General features: G+C 59.9%; 1 protein-coding gene across 1 annotated transcript; it reads right to left on the minus strand.

Annotated features, from left to right (window-relative positions):
• Window positions 1-5,521: 5,521 nt before the first annotated feature.
• BHLHE40 (basic helix-loop-helix family member e40) lies at window positions 5,522-9,853 on the minus strand. Its single transcript, XM_062585694.1, has 5 exons — window positions 9,770-9,853; window positions 9,614-9,683; window positions 9,136-9,243; window positions 8,871-8,994; window positions 5,522-7,879 (listed from the first exon to the last, which is right to left on the minus strand). The coding sequence occupies exons 1-5, from the start codon at window positions 9,841-9,843 to the stop codon at window positions 7,035-7,037; spliced, it is 1,221 nt and encodes a 406-aa protein (XP_062441678.1). The 5' UTR covers window positions 9,844-9,853; the 3' UTR covers window positions 5,522-7,034.
• Window positions 9,854-14,530: the final 4,677 nt, after the last annotated feature.

Raw genomic sequence — 14,530 nt, forward strand, 5'->3', positions numbered from 1 at the left:
GCATTACCTGAGCTAAAAACAGCTTTGCAAGCATCATTGCAGAGCGGACCCTGTGTATGTGGGTCTGCTAGGTGTGCTCCCACGTTTCCTGCCGCGCCACCTCCCTTGGCAGCACTGGTTTGTCCAGCACCGCGGTCACCAGGCCCCTCGAGCCACCGCTGCTGTGACCTCCGGCCAGGCTCCCCTCCCTGCGGCCTCCCTGACCTCCTCACCACCCGGATGCTCTAGCATTTCCCGGCAGCGTGACCGCCGGGCGGCTGTCGGGGAGCCGCCGCCTTCCTGTCACGGGCAGCGGGATTGCGTCCTCACCGCTTAAACTTAGTGCCTGTTTCCGCGAAGGCCTTGGTCACCCCGTGCAAGAGCCGCTGCCCAGCAGCATGTGAGCCCCGGCCTTCACAGCAGCCACGCTTCCCCTCGCTGCTCTCCTGCGGCCACCGGGAGACCGGGACTGATGTGCTTTCTTTGCACGGTTATTTCCTCTTTCTCTCGCCCTGGTTTTCTTCTCGCTGGCGGGTGGTTTTGTGCCTTTGCTTGGCTTTTCCAGCAGAGGGGGGTGCAACCTCGTCGGAGCTGTCCTCATCCCTCAGGGCCTTCAGACAGATGCTTTCACTCATCCTCATCCTCACCCTCATCCAAGGGCTTCTCCAGCGCACGGCCTGTGCCCGTGCCCGGCACTCCCTGGCCATGCAGACACTGCCATGCGTTTCCTCAAATCTTCTTTTTTATTGCACGTAATAAAGCCAAAGGCAGGGATTTGCTCTGTGATAATAAGCAGTTAACGAAAGATGAATGAACGGGAGCAGGGACACACTGTCCACGTCAGCTCCAGCTTCTGTGGCATGGATGTCTTTTTGTTTTGTTTTGTTTTTCCTTTTTAGCATTGTCATGAGTAAGGGGGAGATAATCCCAGGAATGAGGTGTCGCTTTGAACCGAGGCAAACAGGGACACTTACTGCCAGCTGCAGTGGCTATGTGACATCCATCAGGCCAGAAGGACAAGGCCCATATAATGCTTTTCAATCACTTAAATCCCAAGTGCTTCATAAAGCATGGTCCTGTACAGCCAGGGAAGCTGAGGAAAGGCAGGAGAAGACCCTTGCCCAGCGTGATCAGAGGCAGGAAGAGATCCCAGGTCTGGGGAGCTGCAGTTTCATTCGCAGGGCGAATGCCACGGAGCGATGCGCCCAGAGCGCCGGCTTTCGCTCAGGTACCGCCAGGCCGGGGCTCTCTCCGGGCTGCGGTCCCCGTGCACAGCGCTGAGGAGAGCCCACCCGCTTCTGCCCTGGCAATATGGAGCGTGTCGGACTTGCCCCGGGCCCTGGGCACTGCCTTTGCCAGCGGTGGGGGCACGAACATCACATCTCAGGTACGAACACCCTTGGGAACAAAGTTGGTTACACTGATTTACACCAGCCAAATACTTGACTCGCTGCCCCAGTGCCTAGCAGGAGTCCAAAACTGAACAGTTTTCGTGGGGGAACTTCATGTTAATGCTGAAAACATTTATCCTGAGGGTTTGATTCAGAGCAGAGACCCAGAAGCCTTGCTGAGGCCAGCTTTTGGGATGAAGTCTCCTTTGCATCAGAGCCTCAGTGCTCTGGTCCTTTCCCTGCTGTTCTGCACCGTCCCCTCTGGACGTGACACTTCTGGGTGTCGTTTCCCAAGCGTGCTGCTCTGGGGGAGCAGGGCACCCCACTGCATGCCCAGGTATTGCCTATTAATGCTTATTCTTCCAGCTACATGGTTATTTTCTACTCGGCTAAATCATCTGAAAATAGAAACAGTCTGCAGCCATCCTAGTCCCTCCTGCTTTATATGCATGAGCAAGAAAGGGAATTTAGGATTTCACGGTACTGCCATACACAAAAGCCTGCTGGGGAATATCACTCTGATTAGCTTTTATTCTACAACCAAGAAAACAAGGAAGGAAAAAAATGAGGGAGAGTGCAGCATGTGGCCTCTGGGCCATGCTGCTCCTCGGCAGATCTGCTGGGCTGCTCGTGGCCCTCAACCGTGGCATATTTGTGCACATCACAGTAACTGGTGGGTTTTTATCCTCTTTTAATAATGAGAAACTGAAGTACGGGGCAATCTAGCGATTTGCTCACAAGCACATTGGCAAGCTTCGATTCAATTTAGCATTAAACCATCCCAGAGTCTAACCCAGAGGCCGCCCCTTAACTTGATGTTACTCTTACAGGCAGGTGAAAACCTCAGACATCTCAACACGCAGTACGGCGAATAACAAAGCCGTAACGGTTTCGTATCGGCAAACAATACACGTTCCCGGCTTAGGGTAGTCTGAGACAGAAAAGAATTTGATTTAGATCTGGGAATTAAATTAGCAAAAGGGATGAAAAAGAAAAATACCTCACATCCAAGCACACATCTTTAGCAGAATTCGTCACATGCGAGTTTTGCTGAGTTATGTGATGGACTGATCTGAAGGCTTCGTTCTCAGCTCCCCGGGCTTTGAGGATTTGGGGCAGATCCCAATTTAACATTTCCATGGGGCCCTTCCCAGTCAGACCGGCGGCAGGAGGGTCTGGTTCTCCTGCAGAGGCTGTGCAGGATACGGCCACGCTGTGTGAGCACCACTCACACCACTCAACCCCCACCGTTACGCTTGTCCACCACACAAGCCTTACTTTATTAGGCTAAAACACAAGCGTCTTGGCAAAACCGCACCTTTCCTTCACGCCGTGCCGTATGTAAGCGACCAAAGGCATGCGGCAAAGCCCCCGCCGCGGGGAATTCACGTCTCCCCTCGGCGGCACGGAAAGGAGGAAAATTGGTGGGTGCCGGCAGAGGCCCACACCGCCAGCCGTCCTTCCGCGAGGCCCGGGCGACCCCGGCGGGAAGGCGAGGCGGACGGCCGGGCGCCGGGCTCGGCGAATTACCCCACGGGCTCGTTAGCGCCGAGGCTCGGCGAAATCCGCGCGCCGGACCTGCCCAAACGCCTCCCGGCGCCGGGCCCCGCCGCCGGGGCGCGGGACGGGCGGCCGGCTGCTCGAGGCCGAGGCGGTCCCGCGGCCTTGCCGGCCGCCCCCGGCCTGCCCTGCCCGTCACCCCGGCTGCAGGGCCGCTCCGCGCCTGCAGAAAGCGAAAGGGAGTAAAGGCAGCGTGGAGGCAGCGTTTAATTAACCCGAGCTAAGCGCCTGCATGTAGCAGCTGGGAAGGGAGGGCGGGTGGCGGAGCTGAGGGGCCGGTGTCGCACCCGCGGGCCCGTCGCCAGGGCCGGAGTGACGGCGGGCCACATCCTATTTCTCAGGAGGGAGGAAGGAAGGACACGTGAAAAGAAAACCAGCAGAAAATGACCCTGCTTCATCTTCTTTTTTTTTTTTTTTTTTTTTTTTCCTCTCTCTTTTTTCCTGTAACCCTTCTGGCCTTGCAAACAGGAACTTCGTTTTCGACTACGAATAAAGCACGAGGCCCGTGCAGCGCTGCAGACGGGTGTTTCCCGCGATGCTGCCGGGCCCCAGCCCCCTGCCCGCGCCCGGCCTTGCGCTTGCTGTGCTCTCGTGCGAGCGGCCCGGGGGGGGTTTCCAAGCGGCCGGCTCGCCCGTGTCGCATCCGGGCCGGTTTCCTTTACGAGCTGCACCCGGAGCCGGTCTCGGGCTTTAAACGCAAACCCAAACAAGGCGGCGGCAGCGCTTCCCCGGCGGCGCGGGGTGAGTCAGGAGCGCCGTAAAGGAAAGTGAAATAGATCCACCCCGCGCCGGCGATAGGATCAGGGCAGATTAGCAGCCTTGGAGCAGACTCGAGGGTCAGCATAAATCTTTAATCTTTGCAAAGTCCCGGCGCCTCCCTCGCCTGCGCCGCGGGGACGGCACGGCGGGCGCGCCGCAGGCTCCCGGCCGCCCTCGGGTCGCAAAATAAAACAGTGCCGCCACCGCCGCCGCCGCGCCTCGCGGCGAGCGCCCGGGCGTGCCGCGGCCCCGAGCCCCACGCCGGCCCGGGGGGCTCCTCGCCGGCCGCCCCCTTCCTGGAGAGGCGCCGGCAGGGTAGCGCCGGCGCCGGGGCCGGCAGCGCTCCCCGGGGCCCCGCGCCGGGCGAGGAGAAAGCCCCGAAAGCCCCGGCCTAGTTTTGGCTTCGCTGTGCTGGCCCCAGGCTCGGCGGATGTGGTTTGGCGGTCAGCGCACAAGACAGCGAATGGGAGAAAAAAACAAATAAATAAATTCCTTTCGTTTAATCCGGATGGGGCCTGCACTCGCACCGCGCTCCCGCGGGAGAAGCGCCGGCGGGACCATCCCGCGCCGCGCGGGCGCCAGGACCGCCGCACCGGGCATCGCCCGCGGGCCTCGGCCGCCGCGGGGCCGCCCCAGCGCGCGGCGAGCTCGGCCCTGAGCCTTCCCCGGCGGTCGCTTCGACGCCTCGCAGCGCGCGGGTAAAACCGGCGCGGGACCCCACGCCGCTCGGCAGAGCCCCGCAAGCAGGAGGAGACCGAGGGGGTCGGGACGCGCGGCGCAGCCCGACGCCCTAGCGAGCCGCCGGCGGCCCCGTGCCCGCGGCTCCCCGTGCCCACGGCTCCCCGTGCCCGCGGGGGCTTCCCGGCAGCCGCCCCGCGGAGGGGAAGGCGCCCGAAGCCTCGTCCGCGCCGCGCGGCGCCCCGCTCCCCCGGGCGCACGCTCCTCCAAAAGCATCCTTCTGGAAAACAGGATCCTGGAAAAAAAAAAGAAAGAAAGAGAGAAAAAGGCAAAAAGCGTGCGTCACTGCAGATTATTTTAGGCGCCGGCCCGTGCGCAGCGCCAGCCAGCGGCTCCTGGGTGCGTGCCTGCAGGAACCGGCCCGGCCCGCGGCCCCGGCCGGAGCGGCTTTCCAAACAGGTGGTGAAAAGCTAAAATTACGAGCGTCTCTGTCCTCGCCGGGGTTCGCGAGGGCCCTCGCCCTCGGGAAGGCACCTGCTTCGCCTCCGCAGCGCCAGGACAGAATGGGATCGGGACGTTAAAACAAAATAATTTGCGAGCCCGTATTTCCTTTCGGGGCAACCCCGCGCGCCTCCCGCCCGGCCGCGCTCAGCGCCCCGCGGCCGCTGCTGGCTTCTGCTTCTCCTTTCCTAAAATCGCGGTGCCTTCCCTGCCCGCTCCGAGGAGCCGCGCAGGGAGCCCTATTTATGGGTCGAAACGCCGCTGAAAGAGTTATTGCCGCGTTACCGCGCGGCCGTGCCAGGCCGGCGCGGGGCTCGGGTTTCTGCTGAAAGGGTGCCAGGCACGTCTTTTTCCAGGAACCGGCAGCCGCATTTAGCCTCCGGCTGCACATGAAAGGCTGCAGTCGGAAACGTGACATTGTGTCAACATCGGAGGCAGGTCAGAGCTGGGTGAGACCAGGAAAACGAGTCCGGGGAGCCGGGCGCTGCGCCACCCGCGCGAGGCCCCGCGGCGGCGGCTCCCCCGTCCGGGGACGGCGCCGGGCCGGGCGCCCGGCGGGGACACGGGGATCGGGCCGGCCCCCGGCACCCCCGGGCTCTCCGCGCCGCCTCGCCCGCTCCCGCCTGGCGCAGCGCTGCAGGCAAACCCTCGTCTTCCACAGGAAAAGAATTACTTTATTAAGTACTTTTAACAGCTACTTAACATTGACTCAGGGTAGAAATTATGTACAATATCCCACCTTGAAGAAGGCTCCAAAATATAAACACTGTACCTCTCCCTAGAGAAAAAAAACAAACAAAAAAATTCTCCCAAAAAAAAAAAAAAAGACAACCCCCAAAACAGGAATACATTCATATTTCTCACTTCTTTATGCTCAAGTAGTTATACAAATAGACATCTGAAACATTTTACCTTTTAATATATTTATATAATATATATATATTTATAACAGGATTTTACAAATAAAGGCAACAACTGTATACCAAAAAAACCAAAAACCAACAACAAAATGAACATTAGAACACGATCTGCAGTCAAGCATAGTGCATCTCGACAGCGGTGCACGGGGAGAACGAGACGAGGATGCGCACGAGCTCTCGGAGCCCCGCAGGGCGCCTCGGGGCTTTGTCAGCCCCGTGGGCCGTGACGTTTATCCACGGGGAAAAGGCCTCCTCGATTCAACAGGACAAGCGTCAAAACCCTGGCTAACCCCGTTCGTTTGAACGGCAGCGCGGGCCGGGGGGCCGGACGCTCGGCCCCGCGCGCCCGAAGGCACCGACGGGGCGCAGCGCTGCCGGCCCCGGCCGAACCGGCCCCTCTTACCCAGCGCGCTGGGCTCGGCCCCCGCCAGGGAGCCGGGGCCCCCGAAGCGACTCCTCGGCCCTCCGAGTCCCAGCGGCGAGGGGCCTGGAGCCAGGCGCAAGGAGCTCGGCGGTCCGGGCGGCATCTTCTCCTCTCCCCTCCCGGGCCCGAACTAGCAGCTCAAGTTACAGGAAGGGGCGCAGGTTAATTTATTTATTAGATGTACGCCGTGTAAAGCTTCCAAGCAGCATCTACATTTTATTTAATAAAAATATATATAATATCTATATATATATATATATATATAATGAGCAAAGGTGTGGAGAGAAACCCGTCTTAAATCTACTTGAACCACCAACTGTGCATTGCCAACCAGTGCCTGCTTCTCCGCTCGCCTGACAATTTTGGTGAAGTAGCACCAAAAGCTAAACCGCTCCCGGGACGCGGGAAGCCCACGCGGCGGCACCGAGCCCCAGCGGCCGCTTCGGCAGCCCTTTGCAGGAGTACCGTATTTCTGAATTCAGAGCCTAAAAAACATCTGCCTAATGGAGTATTTTTCACAGCTTTGAAATATAATCCGAGCTGACCGAGTCAACCGTCGTTCCGTAGGTGCGGAGATGGAAGGAGGGAAGGAGTAAAGCACAAAACCCTTTTCTCTTTTTTGCTTTTCCTTTTGGAAATGCTTCCGAAGAGCTAAGCTAGGCGCATCCTCCAGCCTCCTGCACGCTACCCGCCAGGCCAGGGGAAGGGGGCTGTAGCTTCCTACGCGCAGTGACCCTGATCCCCACACCTCAGTCCAGCCAATATATAAAAGTGAAACAGTCCCAAACTTTTTTTTTTAAAAAAAAAAAAGTCACTCTGCGCTCAGTCTTTGGTTTCCAAGTTCAAAGGAGGAATCTGCTTCAGAGCCTGAAGCAGGGCCGAGGAGTCGATGGGGGAACGGGCTGGCACCGGGGAAGGGAGTCTCTGGGGCATCAGCAGCGGCGGGGAGATCTTCTCCGGGGCCACGAAGCCCGTAAGGGCGGCGGCAGAGGCCGGGAGGCTGGGGTAGAGGACAGGCACGGAGGCCGGGTACCAGCACTTCTCCAGCATGGGCAGGTAGGCCGTGGCCGCCGGCGGGATCAGGTAGAAAGGCAGGCACAGGGGCGGCTGGTGCGCATGGGGGCCCAGAAAGCCGTTCGCGGAGCCCATCACGTCGCTGCCAAAGGGGCCCTCGTCCTCGGGCGTCTCCAGCCGGCTCCTCTTGGCCGGCGGGTCCTCAGTCTCTTGCTTGATGGAGCTTATTCTCTCCTGCACGGCGTATTTGAGGTCCACGTCCTTTTTAAAATACGGCTGCTCCGATTTGGAGTCGCTTTTCTCCAGCTCGCCCCCGTACCCGCTGTCCGTGTCGGTGTCGCTGCCGCTCTGCTCGCCGCCGCACGGGGCGAACGTCCGCTGTATCACGGGCACGCAGTTCTTCCCGCGCCCCTCGGCCGCGGCGCCCGGCTTCTCCTTGCCGTCGGCGGCTCTGGGCAGCCCGTCGGCGGCCCGGCGGCCGCCCGGCAGCGCCTCAGCGGCCACGCGGTGCAGGTGGCTGACCAGCTGCGAGCACTTCAGGTCCTTGCCGTTCTCCTGCTTCGCCAGGTACTGCAGCATTTCCTTGGCACACATCTGGAAACCCGAGCGAAACATTTCCTGGCTGGAATCAAGGTTTCTTGATGACAAGTCACCTGAGGGAACATTAACAGGGAGAAATTAAAAATTAACAACGTGCTAAATAGCTCCATTACCATCTTCAATGCACACAGAGAAGCAGCTTCACCTCCACGTTAAACTTGGGTTACAAAACAGCTAAACAGGTGAACTGGATGGTCAACCTGGATTTTACATGCACTCCCCTGACTTGAGTGTGTACAAGCATACATTTCTATATTTACATCCGTCAACTTTTATATGTGAATTTCAAATTTTTTTATTTCTAAGTCTCCCATACATGGCAACTCTGCCACATGTGCAAGTACGGAGAGGTACAAGGAGATCAAGCCAGCACCTTCTCAGGGAAGGGCCACTCCTAAAGCTGGATTGCAGGCTGCTTCCTGCAGCCAAGGGCAGCCCTCAGAGCAAGGTTACTGTCCATCAGCGCCAGAAACCCGGGGCAATTTTGCTTCAGCTTTAGGGCTTCGGCTTAAAGCTCTATTGCACACGCTGCAGCTATTAAAGCAGTGGCAATGTCTTTAGAAAAGCTAAGTTTTACTTTATCAGATTCACGTGAGTGCCACATGTGAAAGCAGAAGGAAGCGCATTTAAAGTGCGATAAGCTGGCAGACCTGGTCCCCCTCGGCCTGAGGAACACGGGCCAACCCGCTTAGAAAGAAACCTAAAAAAGCCACATATAAAAAAAATGCAAGTGTTCTTGCATGTTGGGGGGGGAGGATTGGATCCAAAGCTCGTGAACATAAGCAGAAAGATCCTGGCGGTGTTGGAGCGAAAGCAAAACTGAGCTTTAAATAAAACCAGCAACGCCCAAGTTGACTTTGAAATAAATTCCCAGCGTGCGCCGAACTGACCAAACCGAGAAGCAGAAAGCATCTTCTGCCTCAAGACTTGTAAGCAAGGAGAGAGAAAGCCAAAGGTGATGAGAAGGTGGCAGGACGCCCTCCTCCTCCTCGCCGGGAGGAAGGGCGGCAGCAGCGCTCCGGAGGCGCTGCCGCGGGGACTCACCGGCTTGCAGGCCGCTCTGCAGGGCGATTATCTTCTGCTGCTGCTGCTCAATGAGGTTGGTGAGGGCTTTCACGTGCTTCAGGGTGAGCTCCAGAACCACCGCCTTCTCCAGGTGCCCCAAGGTCTGGAAGCAAAGGGACGGGTCGGGACGGGCCGCGGTGCCGGGCGCCCGCGCTGCGCACGGAAAGCCCCGACCCCTCGCTTGCACGATGGGGCAGGGGGAGGACCCCCCCGGGGCCCACAGGGGCGAGGACGCCCCGCTCACCGTCAGCTTGAGGTGCTCCGGCAGCAGGTCCTTCAGCTGGGCGATGCACTCGTTGATGCGGTCGCGGCGCTTCTTCTCGATGAGCCTGTGCGGCAGCTTGTAGGTCTCCTGCGAGCGGGGGGCAGCGGCTGCTTCAGCGCCCGCGCCCGCCCCCCGCCCCCCCGCGCCGTTTTCCAGGGGAATCCCTGGAGTAATGCAACGCGCAGCAACGCGCAGCAACGCGCAGCAACGCGCAGCAACGCGCAGCAACGCGCAGCAACGCGCAGCAACGCGCAGCAACGCGCAGCAACGCGCAGCAACGCGCAGCAACGCGCAGCAACGCGCAGCAACGCGCAGCAACGCGCAGCAACGCGCAGCAACGCGCGCGCCGATCTCCAGGGCGCAGAGAGCAGCTCGGCTCCCGGCGGAGAAACTTTAACCGCAGCGGCCTCCGCGGAGGGCAGCGCGGAGGGCAGCGCGGAGCCCCCCCACCCCTCACCTTGCTGTCGTCGCTCCGCTTGAGCCCCCGGCGCGGCTTGTACACCTGGTACATGTGGGCGAAGTCCAGCCTGCACAAGTGAAGGGAGCACAGGGAGGTTAGAGCGGCGGCGCAGCGCACCCGCGCAGCGCAGCGCACCCGCGCAGCGGCGCTCACCCCGGCGCCTCGGCGCCCTCCAGGGCGGGCAGCTTGCCCAGGCAGAGCGGCGGCGGCGCGGGCAGCCGCTCCATGGCTGCGCGGCGCTGCGCGGCTGAGCGCGCCGCGCCCGCGCCCGCGTTAAATGCGCCCGCGGCGGCGCCGCCCCCGCCCCGCCCCGTCACGTGACCGCGCCGCCGCTGCGCGCGCCCCCCCCCCCCCCGCGCCGCCGCGCCCCGCCCGCGCGCGCGCACGTGACGGCGGCGGCTCCGCGGGGACCGCGCGCGGGGGGGGGGGGGGGGGCGGCGCGTTGCGCTGCGCGGGGTCCGTGCACGATGCCCCTGCGCGGGGACTTGCGCGGGGTCCGTGCACGCTGTCCTGCGTGGCGTCCTGCGTGGCGTCCTGCGTGGCGTCCCTGCACAGTGTCCCTGCACCCTGTCCTGCACGATGTCCTCGTAAGCTGTCCTGCTTGATGTCCTGCACGATGTCCTGCGGGGTGTCCTGCGTGCTGTCCCTGCACGATGTCCTGTGTGGTGTCCCTGCACCCTGTCCTGCTTGATGTCCTGCACAATGTCCTGCGTGGTGTCCCTGCACAATGTCCCACACGCTGTCCTGCATGATGTCCTGCATGGTGTCCCTGCACCCTGTCCTGCACAATGTCCTGCGTGGTGTCCCTGCACGATGTCCCGCACGCTGTCCTGCACGATGTCCTGCACCCTGTCCTGCACCCTGACCTGCTTGATGTCCTGCACGCTGCCCTGCACGCTGTCCTGCATGATGTCCTGCACGATGTCCTGCATGGTGTCCCTGCACCCTGACCTGCTTGATGTCCTGCACGCTGCCCTGCACGATGTCCTGCTTGATGTCCTGCAGGGTGTCCCTGCATCCTGTCCTGCACCCTGTCCTGCATGATGTCCTGCACGATGTCCTGCATGGTGTCCCTGCACCCTGTCCTGCACCCTGTCCTTGTACACTGTCCTGCTTGATGTCCTGCGCAATGCCCTGCGTGGTGTCCCTGCACGCTGCTACACGTTTCGTCGGCACAGCTGCGGCCCTAAAGGCTGCTCCTCCATACCGATATCCTGACACCAACTAGCAAAAAAAAAAAAAAAGAACACACAGTCTGGCCCGCTATTAAACGTTGCTCTGGGAGCACGGGGCGCAGTCACAGGGCGGCAGGAAGGGTCCTGGCCGGGCGCCGGGTCCCGCAGACCCGCGGGAGGTTCCAGCGGGGGCCGAGCGGCTGCGGTCGCCGGCTGCGGCGCCGGTGCCTGCCCCGCGCCCCGCACCCCGCGCCGCTACCCCCTCTCCGCACGAGCAGCACGGCGCCGGGCAGGGCGAGCGGCAGGGCCCGCGCGCGCCGCCGGCAGCCGCCGCCTCTGCCGGGGCTCCGGGCTTTGGCGCGGGAAGCACCGCAGAAACGAGGCCGAGGTCTCTGCCCCGGCCGCAGCTGGGGCAGAGGTCGGCAGAGGCGGCGCGCAGCGGGGCGGCGAGTCGCGCCGGTACGTCTCTCTTCGCTCTGAAGATCCAAGCTGCGATCTGCCACGGGGAGAGAGATCGCGGGCGTGTTTTCATCTGCCCCATCCCTGACCCTCCGTCCAAGGCGGCAGAAGTATCAGAGCTTGCTGCAGCTCATCGCTAAGGAAAAATGAGGTTTGGGGCCAACCTGCTCTGCATTTTAAGTTTGAACTCAAAGTGTACGTGGACGATTTCATGCCCAGGAATTGTCTGACTCTTGCATGCTCTTTCAGCTCTTCGGCACATTCCTGCAGTGGGTGGTGAGCTGCGGATCAGGGTCAGAGGTAATCCCCAATTATTTAGCCCTTTTACTGTTCTCATGCTTGCCAAACAATTCTCCATATCAGGATTTACTCATGACCTTAAGGGAAGTTGCCAAGGATTAAGGAGTCCCCCTAAAAAGAGGATCCAAATGAAGTTATTACATTCCTGGGCATCAAGTTAGATTGCTGGAGAGTTGAATTACATTTTCCTGAGGATCAGTTTTCACAAGCTAAGGCTGATGCAATCATCAGTTTGCCATCTCGATTTTGTTTGCAGAATTATTTCTCGGTGGAAGGTTCTTTTACAACGCATGACTGAGGCAACAGCAAATTTTTTTAAAAAAGCTTGATTTTTCTACAGCCATTATGGGCGAAACGGGCCTTTCGAGTGCCTGCCTCGGAGCAGCTGAGTGTCACAGGACGGCGGCGGCCCGCGCCCGGCCGGGCTCTGCGGTTATTTACAGGCGCGCTGAGAGGCAAGGGCCTGCAGCCTGATTTCGAAGGCGCGCTGGGGCTGCCGAACGGGACGGGGCTCCTGCGCGCGCCTCTTCCCGAGGGCTCTTCCCCCTCCCGCCGCCACGGTGGCAATTTGGGGTGAAACGTTGTGAAAAATCTCCGGCGCCGACGTCTGGTGGGCCGGGACTTAACGGATGGGTTGCGGATTCAAGCTTACGATAAGGTTACTGAGGGTGGTTTTGTTTTAAAATGTCTCTTACTTAATATATCCCCGAAGGCCAGGCATGTGCCCGTGGCCTGTAACCAAATAGCCGGCTCTCCTCCTCGCTCGTCTCCAGCGCCCTCGTGTCGGGTTACGGCACCGGCGGCTCGAGAGCAGCCGCGTCGCGGGCCGGGGCCGGAGCGTTCGCCGAGCGAGCTCCGGGGCGCGCGGGCGGCGCTGGGTGCCGCGCTGCGACGTGCGCTGCGGCCTGCACCGATTGCTGCTTAATTATGTCGGTCCAGGCTGCAGCGGATTACGCTCGGATAAAACGCTGGGGCCCCGCAGCAGGCACCGTCGTCCTCGTGGTCCGGCCGAGCGCTGCGCTGCCCCGCGGTGCCGCGGGCGCTGCGGCGGGAGGCTGAGCTGCCCGGGGAGCTCGCCTGAAGGCTGCTCCAGCGAAAGCCGAGTTCCTCTCCGCGCAGAGACGTCTGCCAGCACCGACTGTAGCAGTGGGAGGAATACGTAGGTGGAAACTATTTGGAAGTGGCAAAATTTATGGACATTACAATTCATAATAAGATACTTTAGCCCACTTTGATACTTTGTTTAATAAAACATTGCTGCTTCGCTATGACTCTGTGCGCTGCCGCACGCTGAGAAAGTCAAGCCCAGACAGCAAAGGAGCTAATTCTGTTTAACCAGTTCCCCGCTGGCTGGTTGCACCGTCTCAGGGGAAAGACCTCCAGGCACGTGCACACGCACGTGCCCACACGCACACGCGCTCCCACTGGCAGTGCTCCCCTCTGTAACACCCGCGCACCGCTGTCTGACTCCATTAGTATTAGCAAGACCTTGAACCTCTGTCTCGAACTACAGGTGTAAGAGGGATTTCCAAGGAGACATCACGTGCCCTCTGCTCGGGCGCGGGCGCTGCCTTAGCCCGTGCGGGTGCTGCAGCTTCCCGGAGGCTCCTGCAGCAGGCAAGGGCAGCCCAGGACAGCGGCGGCTGCGGACGCTGTCCTGCTCGAGAGCAGGAATTGCTTTTCCTCCCGAGCGACACGGTTGTCGGGTGAATGCTTCGCACAATGGTATCCGATCGCGCTCTTAGCTCTGCCGAACATCAAACAGTGAGTCAGCGGTGAAGCCTCATCAAACGTCTCTACGCTTCAGCTTTCGTATCTGAAAAGCAGAAAGCACGATGCTTTGCAAGTACGCCAAGCAAGGCAGGGTGCTTTGTGACCCGTGACTTGGGAAGGATCACACCTTTTCACTTCAGCATTATTTATTTATTCTTTTTTTTTTTTTTTTTTTGGCATCCACGTATCCCCGCAGGAATCGGCACCACGAGAGCTCACAGCCTAGGAAGAGTTTGCTCTTTCTGGTGGAGGTAGCTAACGAGAGCTGCGGGGCCAAAATGAGGGTTACACAAAATGAGCCAGAGATTAACATTGGAAAGTATCCTGAACTTGCTAACGGGATTAAAAAAATGACCCCCCAAAGCAATGGAAAATAAAAAGAAACTAGGAACCAGGAGGGACCTGTAGGATGTTCCTCTTGCAGTTCACGTCGGGATAGAGATGATTTAAACCTTGGCCTCTGAACCTCAGGCCTGTTGGACAAGGTTTGTGCGATCTGTGTGCTAACGCCATATAAAGCGACTGTTGATCGGTTCGGGGGCTTGGCTCAAACTGTAAATATCATTAACAGCAGTTGCAGAGTGAAGGCGATTTGTGACGGCCTGTAGCAGAGGTGAACGCAAAGCGATCCAGCGCGGGAAGCCGAGCGGACCCAAACGTAGCGCGCTGGCATTCGAGACAGAGCAGACCCCGGCGTGGCGTTGTCACCTCCCACCACCGGTAACGAGGGAGAAGGAGCCTCCGTGCTTCGTACGGGCTTGCTTCAGCCAGCCTGTCCTCTGCCAGCTTGCGGGATGCTGTACGCGGGTGACGGTTCTCCGCCCCTGCGGGTCCTGCTCCTCCGGAAACGTTACCTCTAGGGGGGTGAGACCCTGACGCCTGACTGCGGGCTTCTGATCCACCAGGATGGGGATCAACCTGCAGGGCGCAGGGCGTGCGGGTGGCTGCTTACTCCGGGAGAGAAAGAGGGATCATTGGCACCCTGAACTCGTTGGCAGCTAGCGAGCGTTTGGCCCCTTTGGCCGAAGGGGACGCGAGGCAAATGCAGGAGGCAGGGGCAAGGCCTGGGCATTTCTCCTGCTGAAGGCTCAGCTGAGGCAAGCATGCGCAGGAATTAAATGGGATAGGAAATATTCACAGTGGATTGTGCCTAACCAAGATTACACCCAGTTTTGCTGGCTGCATTCCTCCAGCGTGAAGCAGTGTC

The sequence above is a fragment of the Rhea pennata genome, chromosome 12, assembly GCF_028389875.1.
Source record: "Rhea pennata isolate bPtePen1 chromosome 12, bPtePen1.pri, whole genome shotgun sequence".
In the NCBI taxonomy this organism is placed as follows: Eukaryota; Metazoa; Chordata; class Aves; order Rheiformes; family Rheidae; genus Rhea; species Rhea pennata.